At 42.1% G+C, this 18136-nt stretch overlaps 1 protein-coding gene across 1 annotated transcript in view; it reads right to left on the bottom strand.

Annotated features, from left to right (window-relative positions):
* LOC115136405 (GDNF family receptor alpha-4-like) overlaps positions 1 to 2131 on the bottom strand; it is a 53444-nt gene extending 51313 nt beyond the window's left edge. Inside the window, exon 1 of the mRNA XM_029671987.2 lies at positions 1589 to 2131. Within this exon, the coding sequence (XP_029527847.1) occupies positions 1589 to 1697 (109 nt within the window). The 5' untranslated portion in view covers positions 1698 to 2131. The remainder of the gene's footprint in view (positions 1 to 1588) is intronic.
* Positions 2132 to 18136: the final 16005 nt, after the last annotated feature.

Below are 18136 nucleotides of genomic sequence, written 5' to 3' on the forward strand. Positions count from 1 at the left end.
AGCGGGTCGACAGCTTCAAATCAATAAGAACTTAAAATGGTCCACCCACACGCACTCAGTCGTGTAGAAGATGCAACAGCAGCTCTTCCCCCTCAGGAGGTTGAAAAGGTTTGGCATGGGCCCTCAAATCCTCAAAAAGTTATTCAGCTGTACCATTAAGATCAGCTTGACTGGCGGCATCACTGCTTATGGCAATAGCACCACTCTCGGTCACATGGTGATACAGAGGGTGGTGCGGACAGCCCAGTACATCACTGGGGCCGAGCTCCCTGCCATCCAAGATCTCTATATCAGCCTGTGTGAAAGGAAGGCCTGGAAAATTGTTAGACTCCAACCACCCAAGCCATAGACTGTGCTCTCTTCTTCTGCATGGCAAGCGGTACCGGTGAATCAAGTCTGACACCAAAAGGCTCCAACAGCATGCCTCATGGCAGAATGCATTAAATTTGATAGCAGACTTCTGGTTCACACCTTTGTGATAATTTGTCTTGGACAGCAGTCAGTGGTTTTTCCAATGACATCACAATTAACTAGGGTAAGAGCATGTTGAGCTCTATCTGTATCAGTAAAAAAAGAATGGCCAGGAAAACAAGTCTTAAAAGCAGAGTAAAGCTGTAAAAGGACCCGGCAGGACACTTTTTCCACTCTAGTCGTGTAAGTATAAGAGCAGGACAAGACCTTCAAAATGATGTCATCGAGCTATGGTCTTAACTGTGTCGATAACCATAGATCATACTGTCTCATGTTCTCGCATGCCTTTGGGAGTTGATTTAAGTGCTTCAATTTTAGTCACAAAATCTTGGTATGAAAGATTACAACACCTTTTATAGAGCCAGCAATTAAATATATAGCTCCGTTGTCAGCTATAGCAAGAGAGGACACATACGTGAGTTTCCTATGCTAAATGAATATGCTAAATGAAAATGACCACAGTAGAGAATTCATTTTGGATAGGCATCATGAGTCCAATTCTACATTCAACACTGCATGCAATTCTTAACTTTGTGTGAATTTCATGAAAACAAATGAAACACTATCCATATTGATCCTAATGAGTACTTTGATTAAAAACATTTTTTTTTTAAATGGGAGTTGCCTGCCTAAAAGAGAATTGAGCTGAAGTGAGAGTTTTGGAGTCTCTTTAAAACTATTAATAGGCCTAGCCTACTGTAAATTATTAATACTGTCTAATTATAAAGGATTGTCAATATTCTATTTGTCACAGAATTGTTATAAAAGTCAACTAAAACCATTGTTAGCTGTTTAACTTTGTCTCATCCAGTGAGTGCTTTCTGAACCAATGACCTGCTATATTTAGAAATAGAAGCACGCTATTATGATCCCTGGAGATGCCTTAGAAAAAAACAACTCCCCAGACCGACTGTCCATCGGTTGAACCCTATTTTGGAAAGTGACAGACAACTAGAAAATTTGATAACGGCTTTTACAGCATTACAGTTTGGAGAGACTGGATTTTCTAAACAAGGGGGAATATTTAGTGCACAGTGCGCCGGGTAATATTTCATCACTTTAGAATTGACGACATGATAAATAAACAATATTATAGTGACTGACGAATTTCGCTTACCATGACTGAGGACATTCAGAAGTATTCCAAGGACAATCATCATGCACGGCATCAGGTAAGAGAGGTCGGGGAGTTGGGGACTTCGGAGGCACTTTGTCCTCGCGCTCATTGACCCGCATGCAACATCCAGCCACACCGCGTATGTCCCAGGATCGACTGAGTGAATAAGCCAAGCCGATTCTCGCAAATGTGTGACAATTCCCAAACCTGGACTCGCAGGGATGCAAAGTTTGCAGCTGTCGCGTTTTTTTCAAAGAGAGGACTTGCTGTAAAATAAATTACAGTTATATTATAATTAGACGAGTGGTCAAGAATAGGTTACCACAAAGACCGTGCATCACACACTGCAAGCGTTCCGCGGTCTTTTCAGAAAAATGTCCCTCCAAAGTTTCCGAAAGGTTAAGCGACCCAGAGGCGGAATTTGTTTAGAATCATTCTCAATTGCACTTATGTCGCCTTGCGTCGTCGGTCCTCAATTGCGCTTGCTAGACTTGAAAATAGAATGGTCAGACTGCATGGTGCAGCTCAAACACAGAGCTGTGTTGTGATTGGCCCCCGAGTAGCCTAATACCCCTACAGAAAAAGTCGGTGAATAAAATACCATACTCCACAGTGATGCTGCGCGCCTCTGTGTGTGTGCGTTTACTTTGTGTGTGTGTGTGTTATTATTATATTTGATGTACCTCAATCTTTGAGAGGATAGAGTAGGCTACATATGTGCTTCAGCATGATGAGCTGGAGTGACTGCATGTTTTATTTCATCCAAACGTAGGTCTCAGTTGTTGCATGCATATTTTGTACAGTACGTTTGGGGAAAATATTTTAAATATGAAGTCAGAAACCAGCGTCTGAAAATCAAATGGGCAGAAAATACACGATTACCATATTAAATGTAGGCCTATACACACACACATCACCTCTACACAGAGTGCTAAACTTACTGAAGAACTCGATTCTAATACACCTCAAATACTTCCAGCCTGAGCAACAGCAGCATTATGCCACCACTGCCACCAGCAAAGCCATCCTGCACCCCAAAAATCTGAGGGGGTGAGGATGGCTGGGGGGGTCGTCCAACCTGGTCTCAGAGCAGTTCGTATTTTTCTGTCAGTAAATCTGAGAATCTCCAATTAGTATGATATGTTACGTTTCAAATGGTATTTCATATGGTATTTATTCATCGCACACCAGCGACTCCAGTGGTGGGCCGGGCGCAGTGCGCGCTAACCAAGGTTGCCAGGTACACGGTGTTTCCTCTGACACATTGGTGCGGCTGGCTTCCTGGTTGGATGCGCACTGTGAGAGGTTTTGGAGCAGTGGCTTCTTCCTTGCTGAGTGGCCTTTCAGGTTATGTCGATATAGGACTCGTTTGACTGTGGATATAGATACTTTTGTACCTGTTTCCTCCAGCATCTTCACAAGGTCCTTTGCTGTTGTTCTGGGATTGATTTGCACTTCTCCCACCAAAGTACGTTCATCTCTAGGAGACAGAACGCGTCTCCTTCCTGAACGGTATGACGGCTGCGTGGTCCCATGGTGTTTATACTTGCGTACTATTATTTGTACAGATGAACGTGATACCTTCAGGTGTTTGGAAATTACTCCCAAGGATGAACCAGACTTGTGGAGGTCTACAATTTATTTTCTGAGGTCTTGGCTGATTTCTTTTGATTTTCCCATGATGTCAAGCAAAGAGGCATTGAGTTTGAAGGTAGGCCTTGAAATACATCCACAGGTACACCTCCAATTGACGCGAATTATGACAATTAGCCTATCAGAAGCTTCTAAAGCCATGACATCATTTTCTGGAATTCTCCAAGCTGTTTAAAGGCACAGTCAACTTAGTGTATGTAAACTTCTGACCCACTGGAACGGTGATACAGTGAATTATAAGTGAAATAATCTGTTTGTAAACAATTATTGGAAAAATGCACAAGTCCTAACTGACTTGCCAAAACTATAGTTTCTTAACAAGAAATGTGTGAAGTGGTTGAAAAACTAGTTTTAATGACTCCAACCTAAGTGTATGTAATCTTCTGACTTCAACTGTGTGTGTATATATATATATATATTCTCTGAGAGCGTTGCACACCTGGATTGCACATTATTCTTTTTAAAGATTCTTCAAGCTTTGTCAAGTTGGTTATTGATCACTGCTAGACATCCATTTTCAAGTCTTTCCATAGATTTTCAAGCAGAGTTCAGTCAAAACTGTAATTAGGCCACTCAGGAACATTCCATGTCCTCTTGGTAAGCAACTCCAGTATATATCTGTCCTTGTGTTTTTGGTTAGTGTCCAGCTGAAATGTGAAGTTGTCTCCAAGTGTCTGTTAGAAAGCAGACTGAATGAACCAGGTTTTGCTGTAGGATTTTTCCTGTGCTTACCTCTATTCCGTTTCTTTTTTATGCCCCCCCCCCCCCCCCAAAAAACTCTAGTCATTGCTGATGACAAGCATACCCATAACATAATGCAGCCACCGCCATGCTTGAAAATGTGAAGACTGGTACTCAGTGATGTGTTGGATTTTCCCCAAACATAATGCTTTGTGTTGGCACATTTTTTGCAGTTTTACTTTAGTGCTTTATTGCAAACATGATGCATGTATTGGAATATTTTTATTCCGTACAAGCTTCCTTCTTTTCACTCTGTCATTTAGGTTAGTATTGGGGAGTAACTACAATGTTGTTAATCCATCCTCAGTTTTCTCCAATCCCAGCCAATAAACTCTGTAACTGTTTTAAAATCCCCATTGCCCTCAGTGTGATATCCCTGAGCCGTTTCCTTCCTTTCTGGCAACTGAGTTAGGAAGGACGCCTGGTTTTTGTGGTTGAATCTGTTTGAAATTCACTGCTCGACTGAGGGACCTTATAGATACTTGTATGTGTGTGGTACAGAGATGAGGAAGTCATTTAAAAAATCATATTAAACACTATTATTGCACACAGAGGGAGTCCATGCAACTTCTTATGTGACTTGTTGAGCACATTTCTACTCCTGAATTTATATAGGCTTGCCATAACAATGGGGTTGAATACTTATTGACTCAAGACATTTCAACTTTTCATTTTTAATTCATTTGTAAAAATGTCTAAAAGCATAATTCCACTTTGGCTTTATGGAGTATTGTGTGTCCAGTGACACAAAATCTCAATTTAATCAATTTTAAATTCTGTCTGAAACACATTTTTGTTGTTGTAAAAAGTCAATGGGTGTGAATACTTTCTGAAGGCCAACATGATGGCCTTCTCTATTGAAATGTCATTTGACCCTGCAGAAAATAACTGGACTCCAAAAATGAGCAAATTGTAGTCAGCTATTAGGTTGGATTTCCTCTCACCGTTAGCAGTTAGGCTTTTGCACCTGGGCTTCCTGCATATTGCGCTGACAGACAATAACTAATCTCTCCATCATCGCCACTCTAATAATGGCACTTATAAATAAGATGGAATGGATAATTTCACTTTCCCTCCCGTTACCTCTCCACTCTGGACTGCATGACTTGAGGCGCAGGGATTAAGGAACTCCAAATCCATTGGCTCAGTTGAAACCAGCCTGTATATTCCAAACATTACACCGCACCAGAAAGCATTATCAGACACATGCTAGTCATGGTAGTCGACAGGCTGATTTTGTTGAGCAAGTGACTTTTGAAAACTGTAATTTGAGACCTCCACTTGGACATAGCTGTTGATAACATGTGATTTCTTAATTCACCATTTTCTCCAACAATGTCCTTATATCTCCCCACTCAACATCCCCCGTCCTCCCATGGCCTTGCCTGGGACTCTGGGTTGTTGCTGCCAGAGATATGAGGTATGTAGGCCCATACGTGGTATTAAAAACCCATAAAAATGTACTGCCAAAAGGTCCTCCACTGCAACAGCCAGCCAGTACCAGTCTTCCTTCCTCCTGGGAAAGGTCTGAAGTCTGAACCGTGGCCATTCCCACCCGATCTGCTTTCAGTATAGCCGGATACCACTTTTTGGGGCCTGTGAAATCCCACAGTTGTTCCGCAATTACAGCTGCTGTGCATAGAAGAGGGGGGGCTTTTTAACAGCGAGGGGGATAGAGTTAACCCAGCTGTGTTGGGGGAGGAACCACAGCTGCAAACAAGACACACCTGTGGCACCGGCAGGGATAAGGACTAAGGATATTCACAAGGACAAGCCTAATAAAAAAATACTTCTAAAGGTTTCTCCTTTATGTTTTGGTTTTACTGTCCATGGACCATATGATACCCATTGAAATGATATAATTCAAATAAAAGTTGTGTTTTTTTGTGTGTTTTTTAATGATAAATGTCATAGTTAATGCATTAATTAATGTGCAGGTCCCTGATATAATCAAAACATTAAAAACTATTCAACCTAAACTCCAAGGTCATTCACTCTGGTTAAAAAAATGTTATTCAGAAGAGCTCAAATTAAGTCATGATTCCCATTAATAATAAAAACATACATCCATGATTGACACTGGAAATAATGCCACCCCTTTCTGCTCTGCAATGTGGAAATTACATTAAAGCAATTTGAAAAGGCGACCTGCGGTCTCTACTGTAATTAAAATATACTACAAAATGGACAAAGGCATCAGTGAACATCGACATAGTGCATAGTTTACATGACAGCATGTGAAAAAGGGTTCCATTTGGAAAGCTAGCAAGCCCAACAAAAGGGCAATTTGTTATCACATAGTCAAGTAGGTTCCTGTAGGATAATTAAACGGACAATCTCTAGGTCACTGTTTGGACTCAGCTGTCCCTCTGAGTGTCTGTTCTTCTCCTGGACTCCATCCCCGACACGACTGGCTCAGAGTTTGACAAAAGTTAGAATGTGGTGGCGTCTGCGGCACTCCTAGGCGGAGGCTGTGTGTGCGGCACCGCAGCAGCTCCTTTCTGTGGTCCTCTTGGTGCATGGGGCAGTAGGGGCATGGGGCAGTAGGTCTGGGGCTCACAGTGCTCCTGACAGACAGACGAGACCAGGGGAGAAATAAACTGATCACAGCCTAGCCCAACAGCCCAGAGTCTATTTGAGTATTGGAGCCAAGCTGATCCTCAACACTGGGGCCCCTCGGGTGTGCGTGCTTAGTCCCCTCCTGTAAGCATTTCACAGTAAGGTCTACGACTGTTGTATTCGGCGCATGCAAGAAATAAAATTTGATTTGATTTATTGTCAGGTTCAATACCTGATGAGAGAAGTCTCTGTAGCCACCCTTGAGGATAGTGCAGGGCTGGGTATTCGTTCACTCTGTGGTCCACACTGCGCAGGAGGCGACACCTACAGAATGAGAAAAGCACTCTCTTATGAGGAGAGACTAATCTCAAATGGAATACATGCAGAAAAAAAACACATTTCTGGTCAGGAGTCAAAAGCAGACAATAGGTAATCTGCAGATTTGATACACACACACGAACATGACAACACTCACAGGAGGACGTGACAAAAAGGTATGTATGTTACGTTCTGGGTGCTCTTTCGGAGGAGAATTCACAGTGCAGCTCCAACACAAGCCTCTTATCAAACGTGTGGGCTTTTAGCCTCTGGGACAGTATGCTATCCACTGCCTCCACTGTGTTGAGCAGGCTCAGAGCCCCCTGCAGGTGATGAGAGGGATAACACTAACTCAGAAGAACACACTCGGTTCACACTCCACATTGATATAAACAAAGATTGCACTGCCCAGGGAATTATTCTCACCATACTGTGTCCTCCCTGATACTCATATGGGTAACAGCAGTCCACCACGGCAAAAGACTCAACCAAGCAGCTGAACTTCCCTTCCAGAAGAACACTCATCTGGGACAATGAGAGAATGAAGTATTTTGAGATATAATGTATCTTACTGCAAATGTAACATGCAACTATGTTAGGAGGAGAACTACATCTCATTACACTTACTGTGTCAACCATGATGTACGTCAAGCCATGGACACATGAGAAAAGGAAAGGGCAGGGGAGAGATTCAAAATTGGGGTATGTTGGAAGACAGAAAAAAAGGAAGAAGATCTGGGGAAGAATTATTCAAAGCTGTAGCAACAGAGATTGAACCGTGCATTGAATACAGGTTCAAGATTCACACGGGTGCAAACCTCGCTGCATGATCCATTCAGTGACATAGCTTAACACAATGGGGCAAGAGCTGAAGACAAGTCTATGAGATCCAGATCACATCAATAGCTTCCTGCTCCAGGATTTCCATGAATCCTGGGGGGGGGGGGGGGGGATGCAGGGTAGATGGGACTTCCTAAGGCACAGGGCTCACTGTCACCTTGGAGCTGAGAGTCTGGAATAGGCATAAAACACTTTGGCTTGCCCTGAGAACTCTTCCTGGGGCCATCTAAACACAGGGGAAACCACAGCAATGCAGTCATTGTAATTCAGGTGAGATACAGAGAATGCGTAACTCCTCAAAAACACATCCACAGCAGAGGTGGAGAAACTTGAGCAATCCCATTCTGTCATCTAGTGGCCATAGTTGAATAAGCCACACAGGGCACTGAGCTGTTACTGAAATGTAATCATTTATGCTGCTACACAGCAACCTGAGCTGAGTGAGAAGAGAGTGTGTTAAACACAATGAGAATCATTAAGAACACATTCATAGGTAGAGAGCGTCCACAGACTGTTTTTTACCAGGAAGGACCGTATAACTTCCTAGTGCGACTGCTCCCGGAACAAAGGAGAACATCATTACGTTAGATGATGCAGGCAGCAACACAATGCCACTGGGATCCACAGGGCCAATGGGGATCAGGTACTCATCCCTCCACAAACGATAACAGCATTCATACGTGTTTCCAGAATGTTTATAAACACAGTGTTCAAGTTAATGGTGTTCTTGAAGGTGAGAGGTATAAGTCTGGCACCTACAGTAGGTGCAGGACAGCCCAGGGCCACTGGAGAAGAAGTAGGCTTGTCTGCAAACCAACAGGAAATAATGTTTCATAAAAACATGAAATGCAATGACATACAAAAGACAAAGCAAAGACAAAGGATTGGCAATTGAAATTAAAATGGTGCATCATTTTACTGAAAGTGAAAGTACAAAGCCTCTGCTACTTTACCAGAGTTTGTGGACAGAATATGCAACGCACCAGCATAGATGGTCATACACTCTTGCAGTAGGGATGCCCAGGGATGTTCTCTTGATAAGTGTGTGAATTGGACCATGTCCCTGTCAAAAGTACTTTTGGGTGTCAGAGAAAACATATGGAGTAAAAAAATCATTATTTTCTTCAGGAATGTAATGAAGTGAAGTAAAGTAAAAGTTGTTAAAAATATAAATGGTAAAGTACAGATACACCAAAAAACTACTTAAGTAGTACTTTAAAGTATTTTTACTGAAGTACTTTACAACACAGCAAGTATAATGGGACTCGTTTCTGAGCTGTCTTGTGTGTTATTCAATGTGTTTCTATCGTAGTAAAGGCCAAGTTAAATGTTTTATCAAATAATTAGTTTAGATTTGTTTTAACCTTTACCTATCAAATAGCAATGGTACGACCATCTTAAAACAATTCCATGTTAGCTTAGTACCCCCCCAATCTATCTGGATTCTACTTCTCATGGAGCCAGCTGTCCATACAATCAGCTGAGAACCCAAGACAGGGACTGGCTGAGAGCCACTTTGGGCCCCCTTGGGTTCTCAAGAGCTAGTGCCATGACTTGTGAATAAGAGGCTAAAACTACAACCATGATCTTTATACCTCCATGTTTACCCATCTTTATCCCATGCATCGCCTGCCTGCCTTAGTGACACTCGGCGATGGTTGGACATGTCTAGACATCGCAGAGGAGTGAAACTAAGTAATGCAGGCGATGTCTGGACCTGTCCAACCTCAGCACTGGAAGTGCAGATGATGCTGCTGCACAGGGATCACCACACAAAGGTGACCAATTCATTTTTACAAAGGCCTATTCATTCATACACAAAACAAATGCTTGACAGCAAGTCAGCAACCCAGGGGAACCCCCTAAAGAAAAGCAGAGGAGACAATGGCAAGGATCTGAACGGGTCTCTCGGATCCGAACCAGCACAGGTCTGTTTGGGTCTGTTTCCCACGCTACTTGTCGGAACGGGTGTGACTGGTCTCGGGTCCATTTGGAACAGGTCTCTGTTTTTTGAAAATGTATTTATGCATATCAAGTCAGGCGGGAAAGCCACGGATCCATTTCCAACTTTTTGGATCTGTTAAGACCTCTAACTCCCAAGGTAGGAAGACCCGAGACGCCAGTACTACGCCATACTGCCTTTGATCTGGCGGACTCACTAAACACATGCTTTGTTCGTAAATTTATGACAGTGTTGTAGTGTGCCCCTGTCTATCCATACATTTTAAAAAGCTATACATTGTGGTGTCTGTTTTTTATAATATAAGGAATTTGAAATTATCGATGTACTTTTACTTGATACTTAAGTACATTTGACCAATTCCATTTACTTTTGAAACCTACAGTAAGTATATTTAAAACCAAATACTTTTAGACTTTTACTCAAGTAATAGTTTACTGGGTGACTTTCACCTGAGTCCTTTTCTATGAAGGTATCTTTAGTTTCACTCAAGTATGACGTTTGAGTACTTTTTCCACCACTGTTAGGTTGTAGTTCAAACGGTTCGGACGCTACAGACAGACGTTGGCACAGTCAGCATAGTCGAATTGAAACGAGTCATGTGACACTTGTTGGCGGCGTAGAGCCAAACGGAGTCTCCCCTTTCCATAGCGTGGTCATAATAATCCTTGGGATGCCCTAACCCGTTGATGTTTACATTTAAAATGGTTACGGTAAGGGTTATAGTTAGGCTGAGTAACGGTAGGGGTTTAAGGATCTTTGATAAAACATAGAAGAGAAGAACAGGGGTAACCATGACAACGACAACACCACGTGATTGAAAAATGGAAAAGGGACAAAGGCCGGCGTTCAGAGCAACAAGTTATACTTCAGCGGTTTGACGACCTAAAACATATTTTATATCACAAAAATAATACAACTGCTGCTCGCAATTTTAGACGGGAAGCATGGCATAAAATAGCCGATTCAGTCAACGCTTACAGTCTTTCTCAATTGCTAAAACACTAAAACCCATTGGCTGAACAAAGTTCTCAGTTGCCTGGACTCATTTAGCTAATTATACAGTCTGTTGTCAATACCTTAAACCATTTCACATGGTAAAACACAATTTGCAGATCTCACTTAGACTTTTCAGCAAAACTCTAAACACATTCTCATTCTCAAAACACATTCTGCAATCTAATGCACATATCATCCATACTGGTAAACACAAGTGGCAACAATCAAATACAAACACATAGAGAACACATGTCATTGATTGAACACAACCACTCAAAATTGATTTAACCTGTTTCAAATGATGAGACACAACCAATATAAGCCAGTTCAGAGAGCAAACAGGTTGTTGAAGGTGGGAAGGAGAAAGTCTGAGAATGGATAGAAGAAACAATGTGAGAGGACGAGTTTGTATGCGAGGAGGAGGATGAAGAGTGGAAATACCTGATGAAATTCGAGCAACAGTTATAGACCACGTTCTTGTCCATGGACTGACAATAAGGGAAGCAGGACTTAGAGTTGCAACCCAATTTGAGCCGATTTTCTGTGTCCACCACAGTAAGGACATTCAGAGAAGAGAACAGGTACAGTATACTACTGTATTCTTGTAATTGTAAATGTACTGTACTACACTATATGCAGCTGTTTCAATAGACATTTGTAAAGTTAATCACTATGTATTGTACTGCATGAATATGTTTTGTAACTGCACAACTACTTTTTGTAGAATTGCAAGGCTGCCACATGCAGGTGGAAGGACAGCTATATTCACTCGGGAGCAAGAGGCCATTATAGTTGGCATGGTCCTTCAGGATAATGCAATACAACTCAGAAATCCAGGAACGAGTGATACATGACAACACACACTTCCAGGGAATCGACAGTGTGAGCATTTCCACAATTGACTGTGTCTTCCATCGTAACAGGATGCGAATGAAACAAGTATACAGAGTACCTTTTGAGCGCAACTCACCAAGGGTGAAAGAACTGCGAGCTCAGTATGTGCAAGTAAGTGTACATTCAGAAACATTTACTGTAATCCAGATTGTCTACAGTACTAACACATACTATGTGAATGACATTACTCTTCAGTACAAACATTGTATGCGAATCAGAAGCCTAATTGTACTCTACAGTATAGCACTGTCTCTGTACGACTTACAAAATCCTACATACAGTATATTGTTTTTCTACACAGACAATATTTGACTTGGAATCCTTGGACAGACCCCATGAGTTCATCTTTGTCGATGAAGCAGGCTTCAATCTAACAAAGAGGAGAAGGAGAGGCCGAAACATGATTGGACAGTGGGCCATTGTTAAAGTCCCTGGTCAACGATGTGGCAATGTCACAATCTGTGCTGCTATCAGCAACCATGGTGTTCTACATCACCATGTTACACTCGGGCCATATAACACCCAGCACCTTCTAAGATTTATTGCCAATCTAAGAGATATTTTATTTGAGCAGCAGGTTCAAGAGCAGCAGGGTCAAGAGCTAAATGAGAATCCCATTCCCACCTATGTGATAGTGTGGGACAATGTCAGTTTCCACCGAGCTGCTCAGGTAAGGGAATGGTTTAACATCAATGGGCAGTTTATGAACTTGTACCTCCCTCCATACTCGCCTTTCCTGAATCCGATTGAGGAGTTTTTCTCCTCTTGGAGATGGAAAGTGTATGATAGACAACCCTACACCAGAGTAAATCTGCTGCAAGCCATGGATTTAGCCTGTGGTGATATAGGTTAGGAATCATGTCAGGGCTGGATACGGCACACAAGAGGCTTCTTCCCCCGTTGCCTCAGGAGGGACAATATTGCTTGTGATGTCGACGAAGTGCTCTGGCCTGACCCAGCCCAAAGACAAGAAGAAGAACATTGATCACATGTTTACTCCTTTGATTTTTGTCCCTTTTAGTATTGTATATTGTAGTACAGTGCATTGTAGGCTGTATACTGTACAATGGACAAATTGTATTGACCTGAACATTGTGCCTTCCATTTATTAACAGTACTGACTACTCAATAGATTTTGACTGGTTGCAGGTTCATATCAACAAAGAACAAGAATTATAGTATCACAGAGACAAAGGACAAGTTTGTGAGATGCAGGGTACAGTACTTGTAAAAATAGGGGTACAAGGAGGAGGAAGAACAAAAAACAAAATTGCAAAGAGCAAAGCAGAGTAGTAATTTCTGATCAATTTTGAGCTACTATGATAGAACACGTTTTCGTTCATCAAAAGACAATGACAGAAAAATATGAATATTTTTTTTAGATAGAAAATGTACTTCTCCCTGAGAATTGTATGTTTTGAACAATGTGTTTTCTATTTTTCAGTGTATTGTTTACTGACTACTTGAGAGTGTATATAATTTTGATCACTTTGTTTATGATTTGAGAGCAGTGTTTGATTTTGAACACAGGTAAAACTGTTTTGAGGCGAATGTTTCATTTTGTGAGAGGAGTCAGAGGTTATGACTATTGCGGACAGTCTGAGCACTGATGGAGGGATTGTGCGTTCCTGGTGTAACTCGGACAGTTGCTGATGCCATCCTGTACCTGTCCCGCAGGTGTGATGTTCGAATGTACCGATCCTGTGCAGGTGTTGTTACACGTGGTCTGCCATTGCGAGGATGATCGGCTGTCCGTCCTGTCTCCCTGTAGCGCTGTCTTAGACATCTCACAGTACGGACATTGCAATTTATTGCCCTGGCCACATCTGCAGTCCTCATGCCTCCTTGCAGCATGCCTAAGGCATGTTCACACAGATGAGCAGGGACCCTGGGCATCTTTCTTTTGGTGTTTTTCAGAGTCAGTAGAAAGGCCTCTTTAGTGTCCTAAGTTTTCATAACTGTTACCTTAATTGCCTAACGTCTGTAAGCTGTTAGTGTTTTAACGACCGTTCCACAGGTGCATGTTCATTAATTGTTTATGGTTCATTGAACAAGCATGGGAAGCAATGTTTAAATGCTTTACAATGAAGATCTGTGAAGTTATTTGGATTTTTACGAATTGTCTTTGAAAGACAGGGTCCTGAAAAAGGGAGGTTTCTTTTTTTTCTGAGTTCACTTAGCATGTTAGCTAACCCTTCCCCTAACCTTAACATTAACCTTTTAACCTAACTCCTAAACTTAACCCCAACCCAAGGGGGGACATAGTACGGCACTTCAGTCCGGCCCTTGAGATATACATTAAAAAAATGTATTTAATTTTTTTTAAATGACCCTTTTTTCTCCCCAATTTCGTGGTATCCAATTGGTAGTTAGTCTTGTCCCATCGCTGCAACTCCTGTACGGACTCGGGAGAGGTGAAGGTCGAGAGCCATGCGTCCTCCGAAACACGACCCAGCCAAGCTGCACAGCTTCTTGACACAATGCCGCTTAACCCAGAAGCCAGCCGCACCAATGTGTCGGAGGAAACACCGTACACCAAGCGACCTTGTCAGCGTGCAGGCACCCAGCCCGCCACAGGAGTCGCTAGAGCGCGATGGGACAAGGAAATGTTCATTTGTGCAGACAGAGCCCCCAAATTAAAAAGCCCTAGGATTCAACTTTTTTATTTTTATTAACTGATATGAATAATAATTGTATCAACTACTAAAATTAATAAAAAATGTCAATAAAAAACAAGTTTGTTTTCCCATTCACTTAAGCATAAATACTCTAACTTCTGGAATATTAGCTTACTAGCTAGGGACCTAAATGTAAAAAAAATGGTTACCTGGAGGAAAATCGGGGAGGGTCATACCTTTAGAATTTCAGTCAAGGGGAGGGTTTAGTATTTTTTTTTAACTAGTCCAGGAGAGGGTCATACATTCGGAATGTGATATTTCAGTTTTTATTTGTAATAAATTAGCAAATATTTCAAAAAATCTGTTTTCACTTTGTCGTTATGGGGTATTGTGTTCAGATTGAGGATTTTCTAAATTTAATTCATTTTAAAATGAGGCTGTAACGTAACAAAATGTGAGTCTGAATACTTTCCGAATGGACAGTAATTGGTAATGGATCAAATTTCAATATTTCAATATATATTAGTTGCTTATTAGGTTATATATGATGTGTGCCCGATGCCGCCCCTCATCTCTGATACTCCACTGGGCGGGCAATATCATTGCGCCTATAGGCTCTTTAGTGTGGTCTCAAGCAAATGATCCATAGCATAAAGGCTACGATGCATGCTGGGAAAAGCACAGAGCAAAGTTATATTTATAAGATAGCTGCTGGGATGGTGTAAATAAAACTTGGCAGCGCACTGCAATGGATATTCCAACCCTGAGCCCCGGCCTACTCTGCTCTTGCTGATCAAAAACTTTTTGGTGTGCTGCTTAACAAATGGCTGTGCTGTGTAGGGCTACAGTGGCAGTTCAGGAGGAGAGTCAAAGGTTTCTTCCGATTTTTTTGTTGTTGATAAGGCATAGTCAAATAAAGCACTATATTGCGCGCATCTAGCCTATAGACTATGTTCTGTTCAGTTTGAGAAGGAGAGCACGAAGATAAGGAGGAGGACCGGAGTTTAACTTTGATAGCTTGCTACTACTATAATTGATTTTATTAAAAGCAATTATGTTTCTTGCCCATGATGTACACTGAACAAAATATATAAATGGAACATAGTGTGGGTCCCATGTTTCATGAGCAGAAATGAGAGATGCCAAACATTTTTCCATACGCACAAGAAGCTTATTTCTCTAAATGCTGTTAGTGAGCATTTCTTCTTGGCCAAGATAATCCATCCACCTGACAGGTGTGGTATATCAAGAAGCTGATTAAACAGCATGATCATTACATAGTTGCACTTTGTGCTGGGGACAATAAAAGGCCACTAAAATGTGCAGTTTTGTCACAACACAATGCCACAATTGTCTCAAGTTTTGAGGCAGCGTGCAATTGGCATGCTTACTGCAGGAATGTCCTCCAGAGCGGTTGCCAGATAATTTAATGTTATTTTCTCGACCATAAACTGCCTCCAACGTCGTTTTAGAGAATTTGGCAGTAGGTCCAACGGGCTTCACAACCGCAGACCACGTGTAACCACGCCAGCCCAGGACCTCCAGATTCGGCTTCTTCATCTGCAGGATCATCTGCGATCAGCCAATCGGACAACTTATGAAACTGGGTTTTCACAAATTAAGAATTTCTGCACACACTGTCAGAAACTGTCTCAGGGAAGCTCATCTGCTTGGTCATCATCACCAGGACCTGACTGCAGTTTGGCGTTGTAACCGACTTCAGTGGGCAAATGCTCACCTTTGATGGCCACTGGAGAAGTGTGGACTTCACGGATGAATCCCGGATTCAACTGTACCGGGCAGTATGGCGTTGTGTGGGTGAGTGGTTTGCTGATATCAACGTTGTGAACAGAGTGCCCCATGGTGGCGGAGCGGTTATGGTATGGGCAGGCATAAGCTACGGATAACAAACACAATTGCATTTTATCAATGGCCATTTGAATGCACAGAGATACTGTGACGAGATCCTGAGGCCCATTGCCGTGCCATTCATCTGCCGCCATCACCTCATGTTTCAGGATGATAATACACGGCCCCATGTCGCGAGGATCTGTACACTATTCCTGGAAGCTGATAATGTCCCAGTTCTTCCATGGCCTGCATACTGTTAGGTTCTAATGTTTCAGAGTAAATAACTCACGGACACTGGAGAAGCTTAACCAAGTTTAATTCTTCCAAAGGGTCGACACAGCTGTATTCAGACCCAGACATGTTTCCAACATTACAAATATATTTACTCCACTTTAGACACTCCTCCTTCTCTCCAATCCTTACATCTTATGGTTCGACAGGAAGACGAAGTGACAGAGTAATAAACCGTTCTGTCTCCCTTAAGGTGACCTGACCTGACCTCAATCCCCTTGATGTCTAATCCAAAGCTCTCCACCCGTATCACCTATCGCACTGCCGTGACTCCCTCCCGTCCACACAGCACATTCCACAGCCACTCTGTCTTTCTACAGAGAACCATTTAACCTCTGACCAGTCTCTTCCACTCCTTTATATACTATGCTTATGCGTATAACAATGTTAAAAGTTTACCCCGAATCCAACACTACTCACCAGACATGACACTCATTGGGCACATTTGGGATGCTCTGGATCGACATGTACGACAACGTGTTCCAGTTCCCGCCAATATCCAACAACTTCGCACAGCCATTGAGTGTTGTGCTGCATGATTTTGCGCTGGTTTTCTGATCCACGCCCCTACCTTTTTTTTAAAAGTATCTGTGACCAACAGATGCATATCTGTATTCCCAGTCATGTGAAATCCATAAATTAGGGCCTAATGACTTTATTTAAATTGACTCAGTAAAATCTTTGAAATAGTTACATTTATATTTTTGTTCAGTGTATTTATCAGAGTTATTGACCTTACAATAAGCCAGATTTGAGTAATTTACATTGTGATGTTAAAACAGCCATGGCACAATCAATCGGAAGTGGACATGGTGCTGAAAAGTAGGCAAATTTGAGTAGGCATAATTCATTTCAACGTCTTTATTTTAATTAGACTTTACTAACAGCGAGGGCTTTGTGTTGGAGCCTATTTCTTCGTATTTAAGAAATAAGAGGTAGGCCTACCTGTTTGACAGACTAAATTAGTCCATAGGCTGCTATATCCATAGATGTGTCGGTCAATTCCTCCACCGACCATGCACTCTTTAAATAGCCTACCTCCGTGTCAGTGAAGGGCTGTTAAGTTCAATCCAAGACTCCAATTGAGGGGGTATGAGAGGGTCTGCCATAGAACTACCTTTAATGAAAGAAAATGGCAAAAAGCACAGTTCTACCCCTTGTTAGATTAAGATTTTGAAGAAAATAAAACGGATCCGTTTATATAAAATGATTTTACAACAGAGCTTTGGTCCGCAATGCTTCATGCTACAAAGACGTGACTCCAATGCATATGGGGATATCATTGTTTCATTTCTTTGACATTCAAAGGCTGGCTTTGCTTGGGAAGTAATCTGTCACTGTCAATTGAATACGCTATTCACTTTCTGTACAATAGAAAACGTTTAAACCCAGACAGCTCTTATGGAAACGCTTGTGACCTCCTCTCGTTGGGTTAAGCCACGGAAGAAGAGTTGCCAGCAGTTAAAGCTTAAATGTTTCTGCATTGATCAGCCTACTCTGTCTGGGGTGGAAAGGTAGGCCTAACTTTTGAAAGTGCCATGCTCAGATTCCTAATTATTTGCAAACAGGGACAGTTTAGTTTGCAAACAAGACACATTATTGATTTCGCATTGGGGAAATATGATAAGAAGAAGACATATGCCTATCTCTGTTCATTAGCTCTAGCGACTCCTTGTGGCGGGCCTCGGTCGTCAGTTGAACGATGTTTCCTCCGACACATTGGTGCGGCTTGCTTCCGGGTTAAGCGGGCCGGTGTTAAGAACCGCGGTTTTGCGGGTCATGTTTTGGAGGACGCATGACTTGACCTTCGCCTTGCGAGCCCGT

This window comes from Oncorhynchus nerka, linkage group LG10 (genome assembly GCF_034236695.1).
Source record: "Oncorhynchus nerka isolate Pitt River linkage group LG10, Oner_Uvic_2.0, whole genome shotgun sequence".
Taxonomy (NCBI): Eukaryota; Metazoa; Chordata; class Actinopteri; order Salmoniformes; family Salmonidae; genus Oncorhynchus; species Oncorhynchus nerka.